This window comes from Acipenser ruthenus, chromosome 53 (genome assembly GCF_902713425.1).
Source record: "Acipenser ruthenus chromosome 53, fAciRut3.2 maternal haplotype, whole genome shotgun sequence".
Taxonomy (NCBI): Eukaryota; Metazoa; Chordata; class Actinopteri; order Acipenseriformes; family Acipenseridae; genus Acipenser; species Acipenser ruthenus.
This window is the reverse complement of record NC_081241.1, coordinates 883,825-902,905: the sequence shown is the minus strand read 5'-3', so window position 1 is coordinate 902,905 and position 19,081 is coordinate 883,825. Positions and strand designations below refer to the sequence as shown.

Below are 19,081 nucleotides of genomic sequence, written 5' to 3'. Positions count from 1 at the left end.
ATTAATGTCTGAAACATGTCCATGTAAAATGTGAAGTTGTTTATCACTTCAGAATTACATCTACTGTACTTTTATATCATGTTACACACACCTTATTTGGCACAATTTCACTTCAATATAGTGAATCAGCCCCTCCCCAGCTGGTTCAATATAACTACATTAAACAAGGTGGGTGTTAGAACTGACATCCAGTTTACTTTGGATATCTCTGCCCTGGAAATACTCAAGTCAGGCAATAATTCAGTAGCTCAGAAACTAAGACTACCATACCAATTAAAAATGAAAGTGCAAAAACATCTGCAATATTTCTCCAAATAAAAAGGTCTCAATACAGAATCAGGGTCTGCTGAAAAAAATAAATTATTTAAAATAAGTAGTTTGTGCGCTCATGAAAAATAAACACTGAAGACACTGAGCCTTATTAACAAACCACATTGGAGTGTTAGTATAATATACTAATCCAAATGCAGCACATACACTCCTCCATACTGATGAGGGCATCTGGCTGTAGATCTTCACACTGGCCATGGAACCATTCTCCACACCTCCCGCATTCCACCATCAGCTCCAGTGCAATCCTGTCTGGTCTCCACATCACAGAAATGTACCTCTGGGAGGGGGGTTCTCTCACAGCTCGGGAAAGGAGGAAGAGATCCATCTACAAAACAAGAAAAAAAGATGATCACGCATTTGCTTTTGATCATAACATAACTTACCTGGATCTCCACCCATGCAGAGTGTGAGGCTGTTTGGGATGGTAAACAGTCCACAGTCCCTCCATCCCTGCTGCTGCTGTACATGTGGCCACCCGATCCCAACTGTCTTTCCACTGAACTGCAGCAGTGATACCACCTGGGAACGGAAATCATGCTTATTATTAATTCCCAAAGAGTCAAACACATTTAAAGTACCTTCCTCACAGCCTATGTTACTGACCGTGACCCAGTGATTGCAAGACACATTGAGAATCTGTACAAATCCCTGAGCCGGTGAGCTGAAGGAGGTCAGCTGTGTCAGGCTGGTGACAGCATACAAACCTCCCACCTGTGGGTACTGTCTACGTAGCAGAGCCTGGCTGTGTCCATGACCTCATCACCCCTCCACATGTGCTGTCCAACACAATAAAACAAATAACTCCTAATTCTGGGGCTCCCCCCACCTCCTTGTCCACACACCCATGAGCCGAAGTGTCCTGCGTGAACTTCATTGAGAATGGCAGTCTTCTCCTCTTCATCGGTCACACGGAGACACTCTCCATTCTTCTCAAGGACATACAGGTACTGACCTGACAGATCAAACAAAAGGAAAGATAATACTACAGTAAATACTTAAATGAGTGGAGGTTTTAAAATGAATGTTTTTAAAAAGAATGACCTCAAACCTATTCAAAAGAATGAGAAAAGCATTCATTGTGATGTAGCCCTAAAGACCTGACACTACTGACATGTTGTGGAAAACGGTCTCTGCCAATTATAATGGTGATTTCCATTAGAGAGAGAGAGAGAGAGAGAGAGAGAGAGAGAGAGAGAGAGAGAGAGAGAGAGAGAGAGAGAGAGAGAGAGAGAGAGAGAGAGAGAGAGAGAGAGATGTTTTAATCTTTTAAACCTTTACTTATACACACACACACACACGTTTATCATTTATTTAAATGTCTATGTACGTCTTCAAAAATACTGGACGGCTTCAATAACTTATAATGTATTCATATTAATCGATATTTCTTTATTTTTTTACGTTTCAAAGCGAATGTCCTGGCTTTCTTTCTGATACCCCTCCTCTTCTCTCTGGTGTATTTTTCAGGATACTCAGTAGCGATGTTCTGCTCCATATCAATGATAAATGTAGTTTTCTGAGTAGTTTTCTCAGTATAAATTTGTTCTGTAAAAAGATAAATGATTTGATCACAATTGTATGACGGGGTCAGTGAACTCCAACTGTCAGTCTCAAGACCAGTGGAGCAAAAGCAGTGACGCACATAGCAACAGAACGCTGACACGTCACATGACTCAGGGGGGGACGCACATAGCAACAGAACGCTGACACGTCACATGACTCAGGGGGGACGCGCATAGCAACAGAACGCTGACATGTCACATGACTCAGGGCGGGACGCGCATAGCAACAGAACGCTGACACGTCACATGACAACGGCACAGAGTGCGCAGTTTCGTGCTGTGTGAATAACGGCGATTTTAAATGAATTTTAAAGAATGTTTTTTTTTTAAGAATTTTAAACAATTTGTTTTCGCTTTTATCGTCTTTTCCAGTCCATGTATTACACTCACTCACACTCATTTAATCTGAAATAGCTTTGGTCTTGAATTGAAGTTTGAATTTCCATTGACTGGGATATTTAATCGTTTGTTTCTTCATCGCTATACTCGGTGCTTACTTTGTTTCGGGGCTCAGCCCCGGAACCTCTGGGCGTGCAGAGTCATATTCCCGGGACCTCGAGTTAGAAATCTCATTAAACGCTTTCTTTTTAAATTCTCAACACAGTTGTATCAAGTCTGCAAGTCCTTGCGTGCGCGCTAAAGAGACAGTCCGCTGCCACGTTTTTAGCCGACTTTAAATTACTTTACGATTTCATCTTGAGCGCCTTTAAGTAAGATGTCTCTGGCTGCGCTTTTGTCTTTTATAAAAAAAACAAATAAGATTACTTGATTTGAAAAACGTCATGAACGATACAAGCAACTTCTTACACTACTTGGTCTGATTAAATGAGTAGAACACAACAAAATATGAAAGCGGAACATTCATTCAACAAAGAACAACGGCAACTTTTCAATGAAAAAAATAGATTGTAGCCTACTTCAATAGGAACATTAGCCTGCTATATTATATTAAACCAAAACAACAAAAATAATAACGGGGGGGGGGGCGTGTTTATTTTAAATCAGTGTCGTCCTTCTGGAGTCCTCGGAATGTCTTTTAATGCGTTTGTTTTTTTAAACCATTCAAATGCAAAATCATAACAAAACGTGTACACATGCTTTTTTGTATTTATTATTTGTGCTGCGGTTGCCTTTTCTTAATTTCTCTGCTGCACTCCTGCTTTGTATGTGATGCAGAACACGTGATTGTAAATCAGCTAACACTAGCACGTGCAATACTCTTTCAAATACACGTGTTATGATTTTGAATGCGCGCTTCTTCAGGACGGTATTATTGTCATTGCTTGCACCCCGGCTCCTCTTTCTTTACACATTAAGCACTGGCTATATATACTGTAGCTGGACCTGGCAACGAGGCGTGCAATTTTATAGAGGGGGCTCCGAGGAAGACGCGTGGAATGTCATGGGACTGTATGGGACACTTTCATTACATATCGTGCCCGTCTTTGACACTGCATTTATAAATCAGGACACTCATTCAATCTGAAATAACTTCGGAGCAGTGTTAGAGCTATAGACTACAGCATAGATACACAGGAATTGTAAGTCCTATTCTGAAATGATGTTGAAGATGATGTGGCAGGTCCACGGATGACATCCTTCCACGTCCCTCAGTTTGTGGTGGTTGAGCAGCGCTGGCTGTTCCAGCCTGTAGAGCGGCTCTTACAGCAGCAGCAGCTGCGCGCTCGATGATTGCAGGTGAGATACTGGAATCCGCCAGGATGTCTTTCTGAACGAGAACCTGACCGAGTCCGTGGAGATTCCGAAGAGTGATGACGTCACGAAGCTATACGTTAATGATCGGGTTGCTATAGGTTTTGTGAATGGAGGCTGTTCTGCTGTGAGTATATCGGGGTGCTCTGTGCTCCCCTCGTTAATGATCGCGTTGCTATAGGTTTTGTGAATGGAGGCTGTTCTGCTGTGAGTATATCGGGGTGCTCTGTGCTCCCCTCGTTAATGATCGCGTTGCTATAGGTTTTGTGAATGGAGGCTGTTCTGCTGTGAGTATATCGGGGTGCGCTGTGCTCCCCTCGTTAATGATCGCGTTGCTATAGGTTTTGTGAATGGAGGCTGTTCTGCTGTGAGTATATCGGGGTGCTCTGTGCTCCCCTCGTTAATGATCGCGTTGCTATAGGTTTTGTGAATGGAGGCTGTTCTGCTGTGAGTATATCGGGGTGCTCTGTGCTCCCCTCGTTAATGATTTCAGTTGTGTTGCACAGTCGAAACACAGCTAACTGCGGAACGAGTGATTTCGGAGATACAAACACGGAGATGACTTCAAGGAGAAGCAAACAAAGATGTCTCCACAGCTGCATGGGAACCTCAGCATTTCCCCGGTTCATTATTAATAGCGGGCTGTCAAGACTTGTCAGCGGGTCGAGCGAGGTGAGATAAAGACACACACAGGATTATTTAAAGTCGTTCGTGACTCGCATGACTCTGAACAGGTCTGTGTTTCTCTCTCGTCATGAACCAGCTGCTGCCCAACCCAAGGAACTGCTTTGAAGACATTTACTTCCTGTGTCATGTGACCCGCAGCTCGCTTCAGCTACAGTGAAGAGGAGCGCTTGTGCGAGTCGATTTTATACTTCGTATTGTTGAGGATAGTGGATAATAAAACTATATCCATAATAATAATAATAATAATAATAATAATAACAACACACATAAATATAATACTAATAATCCCAGGTGAAAGTCAGCCGGTACGGCCCGGAACTGCGTACTGGCAAAACATCTTGTCAAGGTACTTCAATATTTCATCTTATCACAATGATAGGCTGCATCATTTTTTCTTTGTATTTTCCGTCCTTTTCGCTTCTTCTTCGTTGTTCGGTTATTATTGATGTTTAAGCAAAATAACTCGACGTCACGCAGGTTCCGGTCATGTGACTTATGATGTCAGAGTATGCTGACTGCCAAAGGGGCTTCCGCATACTTGTGAACATGGAGTCTTCAAAATAAGGGAGCTTTTGTAAACTGATATTTTCTAAAGACACAAGCATACAACTATTCCACTATAATTTGATAAAACTATTATTGTGTTAAATACGTAAGAACATAAGAAAGTTTCCAAACGAGAGGAGGCCCCATTCAGCCCATCTTGCTCGTTTGGTTGTTAGTAGCTTATTGATCCCAGAATCTCATCAAGCAGCTTCTTGAAGGATCCCAGGGTGTCAGCTTCAACAACATTACTGGGGAGTTGGTTCCAGACCCTCACAATTCTCTGTTTAAAAAAGTGCCTCCTATTTTCTGTTCTGAATGCCCCTTTATCTAATCTCAATTTGTGACCCCTGGTCCTTGTTTCTTTACTGCACAATACTGTTATTTTGGTACTGCGTCAGTGACTTGGAGAAAAAGAACGTCTTATTTAGTTTTTCAGGGCAAATCGGGTAACCCTAACAACACCAACAGTGTGAGAAACTCAAGCTCGAATATAAATTTGGTCAGACACCAAAATCCAAGCAGAACAACTGGACAAAACATACAAAAAGATCATAGTTTTTTTTTCCTATTAGGTGCTGTTGTAACTGTTAATATTAACCTGTATATTTAAAGTTCAAAATTAATAATTCAAAATGAAACATAATCTTAATTGATACAAAACTGTTTAAAATACAATGCTCCCATGGCACTCCATTAGCAACACAGACGTTTCCAAAAACGAACCCAGCATTTGAGTAACTGTGATAACAAGAAGCGGTCGGGATGATTTCAAACAGCATGAAAAGATAAGGGGCCGGTCTAAAGAAAGAGAAAGAAAAATGACATTTGAAGCGCTGTACTCTTTAACAACGGACTTGTTTCAATTCTGTTGCAGAGGAGAAACCCAGCTAACTGAGGAACGAGTGATTCAGTAGAGAGAGGCATGGACCCGACTCCAAGGAGAAGAAGAAGGAGTAAAGAGAATGACCCTCCTGATATGTCACAAGAGCCTGCCAGGTACTGAAAGTCTTTTCTTATTAGTTCACGGTGTGGCGGCATGCTGAATAATACCTTTACTAAGAAGCTGTTCAGGAATCCAAATCACTGAGCTGAGTCTTAAGACCAGGGTTAGAGTCCAGACCTCTCTGTGCTTTACAATGCTTCCCTATGCTTTACCATGCCTCTCTGTGCTTTACAATGCTTCCCTATGCTTTACCGGACCTCTCTGTGCTTTACAATGCTTCCCTGTGCTTTACCACACCTCTCTGTGCTTTACAATGCTTCTCTATGCTTTACCATGCCTCTCTGTGCTTTACAATGCTTCCCTATGCTTTACCATGCCTCTCTGTGCTTTACAATGCTTCCCTATGCATTAACAGACCTCCCTGTGCTTTACAATGCTTCCCTATGCTTTACCAGACCTCCCTGTGCTTTACACTGCTTCCCTATGCTTCCCTATGCTTTACAGTTATTCCCTATGCTTTACCAGACCTCTCTGTGCTTTACAATGCTTCCCTATGCTTTACCAGACCTCTCTGTGCTTTACAATGCTTCCCTATTCTTTACCACACCTCTCTGTGCTTTACAATGCTTCCCTATGCTTTACCAGACCTACCTGTGCTTTACAATGCTTCCCTATGCTTCACCAGACCTCTCTGTGCTTTACAATGCTTCCCTATGTTTTACCAGACCTCTCTGTGCTTTACAATGCTTCCCTATGCTTTACCAGACCTCCCTGTGCTTTACAATGCTTCCCTATGCTTTACCAGACCTCTCTGTGCTTTACAATGCTTCCCTATGCTTTACCAGACCTACCTGTGCTTTACAATGCTTCCCTATGCTTTACCAGACGTCCCTGTGCTTTACAATGCTTCCCTATGCTTTACCAGACCTCCCTGTGCTTTACAATGCTTCCCTATGCTTTACCAGACCTCTCTGTGCTTTACAATGCTTCCCTATGCTTTACCAGACCTCCCTGTGCTTTACAATGCTTCCCTATGCTTTACCAGACGTCCCTGTGCTTTACAATGCTTCCCTATGCTTTACCAGACCTCTCTGTGCTTTACAATGCTTCCCTATGTTTTACCAGAACTCTCTGTGCTTTACAATGCTTCCCTATGCTTTACCAGACCTCTCTGTGCTTTACAATGCTTCCCTATGCTTTACCAGACCTCTCTGTGCTTTACAATGCTTCCCTATGCTTTACCAGACGTCCCTGTGCTTTACAATGCTTCCCTATGCTTTACCAGACCTCCCTGTGCTTTACAATGCTTCCCTATGTTTTACCAGACCTCTATGTGCTTTACAATGCTTCCCTATGCTTTACCAGACCTCTCTGTGCTTTACAATGCTTCCCTATGCTTTAACAGACCTCTCTGTGCTTTACAATGCTTCCCTATGCTTTACCAGACGTCCCTGTGCTTTACAATGCTTCCCTATGCTTTACCAGACCTCCCTGTGCTTTACAATGCTTCCCTATGCTTTACCAGACCTCTCTGTGCTTTACAATGCTTCCCTGTGCTTTACCAGACCTCTCTGTGCTTTACAATGCTTCCCTGTGCTTTACCAGACCTCTCTGTGCTTTACAATGCTTCCCTATGCTTTACCAGACCTCTCTGTGCTTTACAATGCTTCCCTGTGCTTTACCAGACATCTTTCTCTCTTATTCCCTCTCTCTATCTCTTTCTTTCTCATTTGAAAAACCGTGTTAATGAGTATTAATAAATAAGTCACAGTTAATCAAATTATTTTTTTATTAAATCACATTACTAAAATCTTAAAAAATAAACATAAAACTCATTTTATGGAAATCAAAGAAAACAAACACACACAATACAATACAATAATACAAACACACACATACAATAAAGCAAACTTAAGTTGACTTTTTTAAAAACTGTTACAGCACTGACTATTGGATGCCATTTTCTTAAATATATATAAAACATAACAATTCTTAAAAAAGAAATTAAATACAGTTACTTCCTATGAAATCCATTTGTTGCTAAAAACAAATAATTCACCTCGTTTCGCTCTGCAGGTGGCGCCGTTTTACCCCCTAACTTTCATCCAAAGTTGTGTCAGATTGAACATTCCCTTCACCTGAGGAGTGGAGAGGACAGACAGGGAGTTCAATACAAAGGGTTTCTTACAACACAAAACAGTCTAGTTCAGCTGGCAGATTGTTACAGGGGAATCAAAACAATGAAGCCAAAACCCAGGATAGAGCGGCTCAGTGAATGTGGTTTGGAATCTGTGCAGGAGGGTCATTGTGTCAGAGACGCCATAAAAGGACAGCGTGCCGGCATTAAAGTCCAGATACACTCCTATTCTGGGGGAGCGGGGGGCAGTTATTGCAGTTTTATTGTTATTGTGCCGGGCAAAGTAACTGGAGTCAGAGCAGTACACACTCCAGGACTTGTCATTGAATCCAAGGAGACAGGAAAGATCCTCTCCTTTCCTGCTGATTCCTTTATATGTGACTCCTATAGAAGCCCATCCCCCACTGCACTCAATCTCCCAGTAACAGCGAGTCCCAGACAAACCCTCTCTGCAAAGCACTTGTGCCCAGTAGTCAAATCTCTCTGAGTGATCAGGATATCTCTGAGTGTCTCTCCTCAGTGTCACCTTTCTGTTCCCTTCAGACAGACAGAGGATTCTATGCGCTGTGTTGGGGTCCAGTGTGAGCTGACAGGAATCTGATTGAAGAGAAGAGGACGGGTAGAGGAGAGACGGTTAGAAAAGTCAAATCACTGAGAAAATCAACAGTCATTGTCTGCTGCATCCTCACATCCTGTTTATGGAAGGTGTGTGTGTTGTTTTAATTATTTTTTTTAATACATTTTGACCACTTTTTTAAACTTTTAAATTGCATTTTCTGCCTCAAGATGGCTTCCCGCGGACCAGCATGGACCTCTCAGAACTACATTTCCCATCCTCCTCCTGCTCACTGGTAATTCCATCTCAATTACATATGTGAGCAGGAGGATGATGGGATATGTAGTTCTGAGAGGCCCATGCAGTTACATGTGAAGCCATCTATAAGTATAAAAAAGTGGTCAAAATGTAAAAAAAATAAAAATAATTAAAACAATCCACACACCTCACGTAAACAGTTGTAGCAACACATGGGAACATGCAACACAATAAAATACAAAGGACCTTATGAACCCTTTAAACCCTCTTGCTGTTTGATTGTTTTGTTCATTATAATTCCTCGATCTTATCAAACTTCTTCAATTGGAACCAATCAAATGCAGCTCTGCATACAATTACAGTTCACTTAATGTTCCTACAGGGTATGTGTTGCCATTTTACCCACTCAGACCCCTTGCTTACTAAATATCTTCAATAGAATATCATCCACTCTTCAAATATCTGTCTAATATTTTAATGAGCAATCCATCCCACAAGTGCAGTGATACTGCAATATACATTTACTACCAGCACAGGATGACTGGGAGGGATAGCTGTTCATTTTACCCCACAACTGGTTTCACATGCATTGTACATGTATTAAAAGATGGGATGATTATCTATTCAGGGATACCAAGATATTTAGGGAGAGAAAGGTCAGAGTGGAAAAACAGGCAACAAATGCCCCTCCCCCAGTCATTCTGCATGTATTCATCTGAACCAATACTTGTTGGAGAGGAGTGTAGATTAATGGCTTCACAATTACTAATAAATAATAATAATTGCTGCCCTCAAGCTCCACCCCTCCCTGTTCTGTAGTGTTATCTCTTCTCACAATGGAGTGACACATCTTTCAATCAAATGTTTCAGTGAAAACAGACTTACATTTTAAAAACTCAGCTCTGTTCCTTGGCTCTGGAGCCTGCAGACTGTAAACTGCAACTTCATTCACTGGGCAGAAAAAAAGAGAGAGAAATAGAATTGAAACATGTGGATTAATACACAACACACACAAGACTCCAAACAGCAATCTGAAAAGAAACAAGGCTTATTCACGACATTTCAGGGTGTAAAAATCTCTCCTCCCTGCTCATTCTTCCCTGCTGTATCCCTCCTGCAATTTTCATATAGCCAACAATCTGCAAGAGGTCTTTATTAATGTCTTGCAAGTCCTGTCCCTCCTCAAGCCATGGACTATTTGAGAAATCTCTACCAAAGGAATCTATTTCACACCAACCTGTTGTGGTTATTTTGACTAATTCCCCCTTGCAGAAGTCCTCAATATGGTCTTTAAGTTCAGATACAGCTTTCCTCACAGCCCCAAAAGAGATGTCTGTATTGACAGTAACGCTGGGTAAGTCTCCAGCTTCAGGATGGGCACAGAGAGACTGGAAATTCTACAACAGGAAAGTGGAGAAAAGGAGTTTTCAGTGAAACAGAATGGGGTCCAAAACATTCCTGGGGAAAAGCAAGGATTCATTCAATTGGAGAGGTCTGTCTGAAACCGTCCCAGTTATGGACTTGAGATTTTCTAACAAGCAGTGATGTCACCTGTAGAAAATGGATGTGATCCTCTGTCTCTGAAAGCTGTTTCAGCTCAGTGTTTCTCCTCCTTAGCTCAGCAATCTCCTGCTCCAGTTTCTTCATGCGTCCTTCAGCCTGATTCACTGCAGCCTTCTCGTTAGCTCCAATCAGCTCAATAACCTCAGTGTGGGTCTTCTCAATGGATCGGATCAGCTCAGTAAAGATCTTCTCACTTTCCTTTATTTCTATGCATGCAGATCTCTGAGTGAAAGAACACAGTAGAGGAGACATGGTTAGAATTGATATCAAAAACACATCAGACATAGACAGTAAACTTCTGTAGATGTGTTCCAGTCCATCTGTTAATAATAATAATAATAATAATAATAATAATAATAATAATAATAATAATCCCCTCTTGTCAATACCCACTTTCAGTGACTCCACAGCCTGTTTCAGCTCCTCAATTTCTTTCAGTCTCTCCTGGATTCTCTGTTGTATTTCTGTCTGTGTCTCTCCCAGCTGCTTCTGTGTAGAAACACAGTGACATTTCTGACAGGGCATTGAGTAATATCCTGTCACACTCAATACAGACTATTTCAGAGCAGGCTGTGTTTTCACACCTCTCCCCCCTTTATATGAAGTTAGATTAAAGATACACACATTATGCGCACAGATACCCTAAGGGTCGAATGCACCAGCGTGGATTAACCACTAACCCAGATTAAATCAAGGATTATATTTGAATCATGTTGCACAAAACTTTAAACCAGGATTTATATGTAATCCTTGTTTAAAATTAATCCAAGGTTAAACATTTAAAAGATTAAATATAATGAAATTGCACCACTCATTTTAATCCATGTTTAAATGTGATAGCTGAATTAAATTTAAACCTTCCTTGGAGGTGGTTTAAACTTGGACAAAGGCAGCAGTTTCAGACAACATGTGTGTATAGTAGTAAAATACAGCACCATCTAGTGCACAGCTGCCAGCAATACAAAAGGACACTTGATCCACAGTAGCTGTCCACTAGATGGTACTGTTTCATACTAGTAACAGTGAATGATGGCTGATCTAGCATGTGTTACATGTTTGTTTTGTCAAGCACCTAGGAAACTGAAGCAGCTTTCTCTTTAATGGATATTTAGGGCTTCTGATTTCCGTTTTTAATCGATAAACACAGATAAAACAGCACTGATACAAAACAATGAAATCAGTGTAAAAAATGCCTAAATACACAAAATCCCCAGAAGAATGAGCCCGTGAGCAGAAGGACTTCACTGTGGAAGAGAGCAAAGGAAAGAGGGGACTAGTAGGGTGAGCGAAAGAAATTGTAGATTTTAACAAACAAAATCCCAAATAGGTTATTAAATTTCGTTTTAAACTAACTTAAACATATCTGTTTTAATAATGTAAAAATGTGTTTTAACGTGTTTTAATCTTGTATATTGTATATCATATTAATCTTGTATATTGAATATCATATTAATCTTTTATATTGAATGTCATATTAATCTTGTATATTGAATATCATATTAATCTTGTATATTGAATATCATATTAATCTTGTATATTGCGTATCATATTAATCTTGTATATTGTATATCATATTAATCTTGTATATTGAATATCATATTAATCTTGTATATTGAATATCATATTAATCTTGTATATTGTATATCATATTAATCTTGTATATTGTATATCATATTAATCTTGTATATTGAATATCATATTAATCTTGTATATTGAATATCATATTAATCTTGTATATTGAATATCATATTAATCTTGTATATTGCGTATCATATTAATCTTGTATATTGTATATCATATTAATCTTGTATATTGTGTATCATATTAATCTTGGTCTTTTCTGCTTTTTTTAAATTAGGTGCTTGACTTTTCTGGGAATGTCATTTTTAAAAAGTTTAACTTATTAAACTATGATATCTTAAACAATGAAATTGATCTATGATTTTATTAAATTGCAAGATAGATCTAAAAAACACTAGGAATATAAATCATGCTAATTTTACACTACAAATTCCAATGCACCACAAAACAGCTGAACAAATCCTTCTTACCCTGTGAGGCAGGGCTGAGGTCCTGCACGTGTAAACAGTGTGTTTTTGTTTGATTGTAAATAATGTTTTTGATAATCAAGTGTGTGCTAGATATGGCAGGGCATATTCAAATCCAGGATTTTAATCCCACCCTAGTCTAGAGAGGAGGTGTCAGGGAGACTGTTCCTGGAGCGGGACCTCCTTTCTTGTTTGGTCAACTTTTATTTTCTAGTTGTTTTCAAGCAGTGTTTTGTTTTGAATGTTTTGTGTTTTTTGTATCAAAGAAAACCTCCTGTGTCTCTCCTGTCAATCAGCGATAGCCACACCCATAACAACACCCGTGTTACACCCTGAAATACATTGTAGTACATCATAGTTTAGATAGAGCAATTAAAAAACTAGGGCTCTTTAAATAGCTCTTAATATACAATTAAAATCTGATCTAATGTGAAACTGTATAACCTAGTAAACAGACATGTTACATATCCCTGGGAATTCTTATCTTCTAGGATAGCTACAAGGAAATGGTTCAAACCCTTACCTGTTTCCCAGTCCTTTCTGCCTCAGCTGAGACTGTATCATGGCTCTTGTGATCCTTGTCTGTACACAACACACAAACACAAGTCTGATCTGTTCTGCAGAAGATATCCAAAACCTTTTGGTGTTCAGCACAAAGCTTCTGCTCCAGATTTCCAATTGCATTGATCAGCTTGTGCCTCTTGAAAGCAGCCCCCTCACTGTGTGGCTTGACGTGTTTTTCACAGTAAGAGGCCAGGCACGTCAAACAGGATTTCACAGCTTTGAACTTTCTCCCAGTGCAGAAATCACACGGCACATCTCCAGGTCCAGCATAACTTTGAGCAGGAGGAGGATTGAGTCCTGTTTTCTTTAATTTCTCCACAACTTCAGCCAGCATGGTGTTTCTGCACAGATCAGGCCTTGGGGTAAAGGTCTTTCTGCACTGGGGGCAGCTGTAGACACCTGTATGATCAGTCTGATCCCAGCAGTTCTTAATACACCCCATACAGTAACTGTGTCCACATGGAATAGCGACTGGGTCCTTCAATAGATCCAGACATACTGAACAGCTAAACTGATCCTCTGACCATAAGTTTGAAGCCATCTTGCTGCAGTGATACAGAGAGACTGACGATTTCACAACAGAAACTTTGCTGTGTTGATTTCCTGGAATTGTGTACAGCTCTGAGAGGCGGGGTTTGGGAGTGAGGTCAGGTTTAGACAAGCAGGCTGAGCAGAGACTGCTGAATCAGTGTGAGAGGGGCGGAGAGGAGAGAGTTGTGAGTGGGACTGGAGTTTGAGAATGGCATTGTCACAGTAACCCTTCTATAGCTACAGTATGTATTTGACTGCACTAGACCTTAACTTCTGTGTGGGTCTGAATCCTCAGAAGTTCACAAGGGAAGTGAGTTTGGTGGAGTTCAATCTTCGTGGGCATTAATCCACATCTCAAAGTCCATTAGTCCTCAACCACAAACTTGTCTCTGAGCACCAACTGCTTTCTTCCCTCCAGTTCAGAGAAAACTTGAGGCACAGAGTCTGAACTGGTCATCCCCCTAAGAGAACATGAAGGGTGGTCCATCCAGTCCAGGGGAGGCTGTATATTATGAGAACTAGACATGTTCTAGTGTTATCAGACAGGGTGTGTATGTTACTGACATACTCATTTATTACAGTGTTGATTTCATGAGATAAAACCATTTTATACAGAACAGACACTCAAACAAAGCTCACAATCAAGGGACCTACTTTTCAAATCTGTGCACTATTTGTTTTATTCATTTCAGACAATGTCTTCCCTCTCATCAGCAGAACATCCTTCTCTCAAGTCCCTTCTTGTTTTGCTGTTGCTCGTTTTGTTTTCCACACTTCTTTATTTCCACTCTCTTTGACTCAGGTGAAGCCCATTGATCCTGCAGCCCCCACACTGGTTTCCTCTCCCCGTTCACTTCCTTCCTTCCTGTGTTACAGGTAATAGGACCCCACCTCCTGACCCCCATCATCAAACATTTCAAAGAGATTTCATTTCAATCAGCCATGCTGCTGTGTTTTCATGAACAGATACAATTGGTTATTTTGAAAACTCTCCTGATAGATAGATATTAATGAACACTCATGGGGACCACACTGAGGTTAAAGGTTTAAACGTCATCATGTTCTTTACATTTCTTACCTGATGAGGATTTTCTATGGCTGTTTCTGATTAGATTTTATTCACCATGCTTACTAACTATTCCAGCAAAACACTGCTTCTGAAAAGACTCCTGGAGGCTGATTGTGGGGAAGCATATGACTGTTGCACGGGCTGCAGTGCACAATGCTTACCCTGTGGACTTCAGTGCCCAGCGCACCACCAATATGCTTCCCCACCTCGTTTCCACACAATCAGCCTGGACAAGAGTTTTCAGAGGCAATTCTTGCTGGAATAGTTAGGAAGCATTTCAACTAAAGATCTAAGCAAAAATCACATTGAATCATTCAGCACACACATACTAGGATATTAAAGATCAGAAATGTAATATTAAGAATATATAGATGATATAAACAATAGCTTAATTTAAATTACCTATTTTGAATTATATTTATTTAAGAAAAAACTTTTACATGCAGTTATTGCTGATCAAATTTAAAACCAATAAATTGTTTTGACAAATTGAAAATTACATTTCTTATATAAACATGAATACAACCTTATTTATTCATTTTAAATAAGTTTATTTATGAATTTTCATTGTGAAAGAAAAATAAATAGCAATCTGACAATCTTTAGCTTGTATTTGAAGACGGTGCTATTATCTTTTCAGACGCACCAATATATTTAGAAAGCGAGGGATCTGAGTGGGTAAAATGGACAGAAATGCCTCCACTTCAGTTCTCAATTGTTTTTGGAGGGGAGGGGAGTTTTCTTCTTCAACAAGGAGAACAAGTGGAATAACAAGAACAAGCTTGTTTCCATGTTTAGACTGTCCATTTCTCCTGATTTATCACAGTATTAACAATGGGTTTGACTGCTGTGTTAGAGCGTCTAGTTCTGTACAGGAATATAAGAAGGATGGAACTCCAGCCATTGGAATAGTTGTGTCAATACCCTCGATTCACCATGAAGTGTGATCCTGGGCTGGAATCACAATATGTGCTTCTGCTGTTTCTGTTCAGATGATACAGAGACAGGGATGGGTTTCACAAGAAACTAAACTTCCCAGTGTTTCTGAATTCCAGGAGTTATATAAAGCTCTAAGAGGCGGGTTTTGGACTGAGGCCAGGTTTCGATAAACAGGTTGAACAGAAACTGAGATGTTTGTTAGCGTTTATCATTCACTGAGATCTCTCGTGCTCTGCGCACATATGAAAACATCACTTGTTGAGAAAGTGTTCTCTTTATACAAGCCCCTTCTTATTAAAATATTGTCTCTGTGTTTCAGCCACTAGAGCAGAATCTCGTCCATGGAATTCTGTGGCTCTTCTCTCCAGTTTATAAGAGTCTAATCGAGGAGCAGTGCAGTGATGTTAATACAATACTAAGAGAAATGGGGTAGAGATCACATTTAAAGTGCTGGCCTCGTCATTTTAAAACATGTTCTTCTGCCTGTATCCCAATTTAACACAGCATGCTATACATGTAGATTCAATAGCAGCATTTCAAAGCAATGCAATCTTTCTCCCAGCTTTTCTAGTACTTTTAAAAGGACTGTACAGTAGCTTCCCCTGCAATGCATATTATAGTCGACTCAAGTTGCAGGCAATAGCAGCGAGTGTTGAATTCCCTCACATTTGTAGTCAGAAACAGAAACTCCAGACAAAGAAAGAGTCAGTAAGAAAAGCAGCCCTGCATTTTGTTTCTTTTCACCCCTTCCGACCCCCAGCGAATTACACAATAAAATACACAACACACACCAAACTAGGTAATAGGTCACAATTATTAGAGATGTTTCATATGTTGTTAATGGAAAAATATGATTTTGATAATAAAAAAGCTCTCCACAACTCTCCCCCTCTCCTTATGTCTCTATCCCAGTCCTTACCTCTCCTCCTCCCTCTACACTCTCTTCCTGCTTCTTCTCTCTCTGTGTCTCTCTCTCCCCTCAGGATCACGCGCTCCACATACCTGTGTCTTACTCTATGCATGTGGAGGAGCACTTCCCAGAGACAGCACTACAATGAGAGGGCAGAAAGTGGGCTTTCCTACAAATACATGTCTGTGCTGTAGAGTTATGGGGGGTGGTTCAGTCCCACGGTGGTCCTGCATCCTATTGACAGTGGTATGGCAGGTGTTTCTAATATTTTGTACCAATCATACACATCAAATCAAATTTTATTTATATAGCGCCTTTCATACGAGAGTATCTCAAAGCACCGTACAATACAAAGCTAAGAAAATCACAATGAAATTCATGGGAATCCCAAGGCGTGACAACTGACAACAATGAGACCATTCAATTAAAAACAGACTAATAAAGAATATGCTGAAAACAGAAATTAAAAAACAGATACAAACTGGTTTTAATTATATATATAATTTAATATTTTATATAGATTTGTATCAATAAAACAATAAGAGTTTAAAACAAAAAATGTTATAAAAATAGACTGCAAAATAAGCACACCAAGATAAAGAAGCTTTTTTTTTTTATGAAAATCCATTCTCAATCTTGTCTTAAAAACAGTACGAGTCCCAGCTTCCCTGACAGCACAGGTTTTGAATACTTTTGCAAGCAAGATATTTCAGTTTTTTATTTTTCTTAAAAATATTTCCCAACATAAAACCAGTGTCACCTTACAATAAATGATTTTGAGTTTCAGTGTTTTAAAATAAAATATCAAACAGAACGAAATTTCAATGTACCATTTGTAATTCAGTAATATGAGAGAATTGGTCAGGGTTCTGAATACTTTTGCAAGGCACTGTATATGTATATATATTGTAAACGAGCCTTGCGGCTCGGGTTCGTTTTGCCCCTTTAAAATAAAACAATTTACCACTTCAATTAAACAACGATGCATTTCCCCAAACTAACAAAAACCCACACCTTTTACTGCAGGGATGATTCCAATCCCATCCCCACTGTGCTACTATATATATATATATATATATATATATATATATATATATATATATATATATATATTAAAATTAAAACATGTTTGTATCTTTTTTAATTGCTGTTTTCAACATATTCTTTATTAGTCTGTTTTTAATTGAATGGTCTCATTGTTATCAGTTGTCACGCCTTGGGATTCCCATGAATTTCATTGTGATTTTCTTTGCTTTGTATTGTACGGTGCTTTGAGATACTCTCGTATGAAAGGCGCTATATAAATAAAATTTGATTTGATGTGTATGATTGGTACAAAATATTAGAAACACCTGCCATACCACTGTCAATAGGGTGTAGGACCACCATGGGACTGAACCACCCCCCATAACTCTACAGCACAGACATGTATTTGTAGGAAAGCCCACTTTCTGCCCTCTCATTGTAGTGCTGTCTCTGGGAAGTGCTCCTCCACATGCATAGAATAAGACACAGGTATGTGGAGCGCGTGATCCTGAGGGGGGAGAGACACAGAGAGAGAAGTGTAGAGGGAGGAGGAGAGGTAAGGGCTGGGATAGAGATATCAAAATCATATTTCTTCCATTAACATATGAGACATCTCTAATACATGTGATCTATTACCTAGTTTGGTGTGTGTTGTGTATTTTATTGTGTAATTCACTGGGGGTCGGAAGGGGTGAAAAGAAATTAAATGCAGGGCTGCTTTTCTTACTGGCTCTTTCTTTGTCTGGAGTTTCTGTTTCTGACTACAAATGCGAGGGAATTCAACATTCGCTGCTATTGCCTGCTACTTGAGTCGACTACAATATGCATTGCAGGGGAAGCTACTGTACAGTCCTTTTAAAAGGACTAGAAAAGCTGGTAGAAAGATTGAATTGCTTTGAAATGCTGCTGTTGAATCTACATGTATAGCATGCTGTGTTAAATTGGGATACAGGCAGAAGAACATGTTTTAAAATCACGAGGCCAGCACTTTAAATGTGATATCTACCCCATTTCTCTTAGTATTGTATTAACATCACTGCACTGCTCCTCGATAGGACTCTTATAAACTGGAGAGAAGAGTCACAGAATTCCCTGGACGAGATTCTGCTCTAGTGGCTGAAACACAGAGACAATATTTTAATAAGAAGGGGCTTGTATAAAGAGAACACTTTCTCAACAAGTGATGTTTTCATATGTGTGCAGAGCACGAGAGATCTCAGTGAATGATAAACGGTAACAAACACCTCAGTTTCTGCTCAACCTGTTTATCAAAACCTGGCCTCAGTCCAAAGCCCACCTCTTAGAGCTTTATATAACTCCTGGAATTCAGAAACACAGGAAAGTTTCATTTCTTGTGAAACCCATCCCTGTCTCTGTATCATCTGAACAGAAACAGCAGAAGCACATATTGTGATTCCAGCCCAGGATCACACTTCATGGTGAATCGAGGGTATTGACACAACTATTCCAATGGCTGGAGTTCCATCCTTCATATATTCCTGTACAGAACTAGACACTCTAACACAGCAGTCAAACCCATTGTTAATACTGTGATAAATCAGGAGAAATGGACAGTCTAAACATGGAAACAAGCTTGTTCTTGTTATTCCACTTGTTCTCCTTGTTGAAGAAGAAAACTCCCCTCCCCTCCAAAAACAATTGAGAACTGAAGTGGAGGCATTTCTGTCCATTTTAC

At 39.9% G+C, this 19,081-nt stretch overlaps 2 protein-coding genes across 2 annotated transcripts in view; both read right to left on the bottom strand.

Moving 5' to 3' along the window:
• Window positions 1–7,843: 7,843 nt before the first annotated feature.
• Window positions 7,844–13,475, bottom strand: LOC131723107 (tripartite motif-containing protein 16-like). The gene is made up of 6 exons (XM_059016518.1): window positions 12,870–13,475; window positions 10,692–10,787; window positions 10,287–10,520; window positions 9,973–10,132; window positions 9,621–9,686; window positions 7,844–8,518 (listed from the first exon to the last, which is right to left on the bottom strand). The coding sequence occupies exons 1-6, from the start codon at window positions 13,449–13,451 to the stop codon at window positions 7,986–7,988; spliced, it is 1,671 nt and encodes a 556-aa protein (XP_058872501.1). The 5' UTR covers window positions 13,452–13,475; the 3' UTR covers window positions 7,844–7,985.
• The window catches only part of LOC131723128 (tripartite motif-containing protein 16-like protein), a 217,003-nt gene continuing 205,765 nt past the window's right edge, over window positions 7,844–19,081 (bottom strand). The window contains exon 7 of the mRNA XM_059016579.1: window positions 7,844–7,922. The gene's annotated coding sequence lies outside the window, so the exon portion shown is untranslated. The remainder of the gene's footprint in view (window positions 7,923–19,081) is intronic.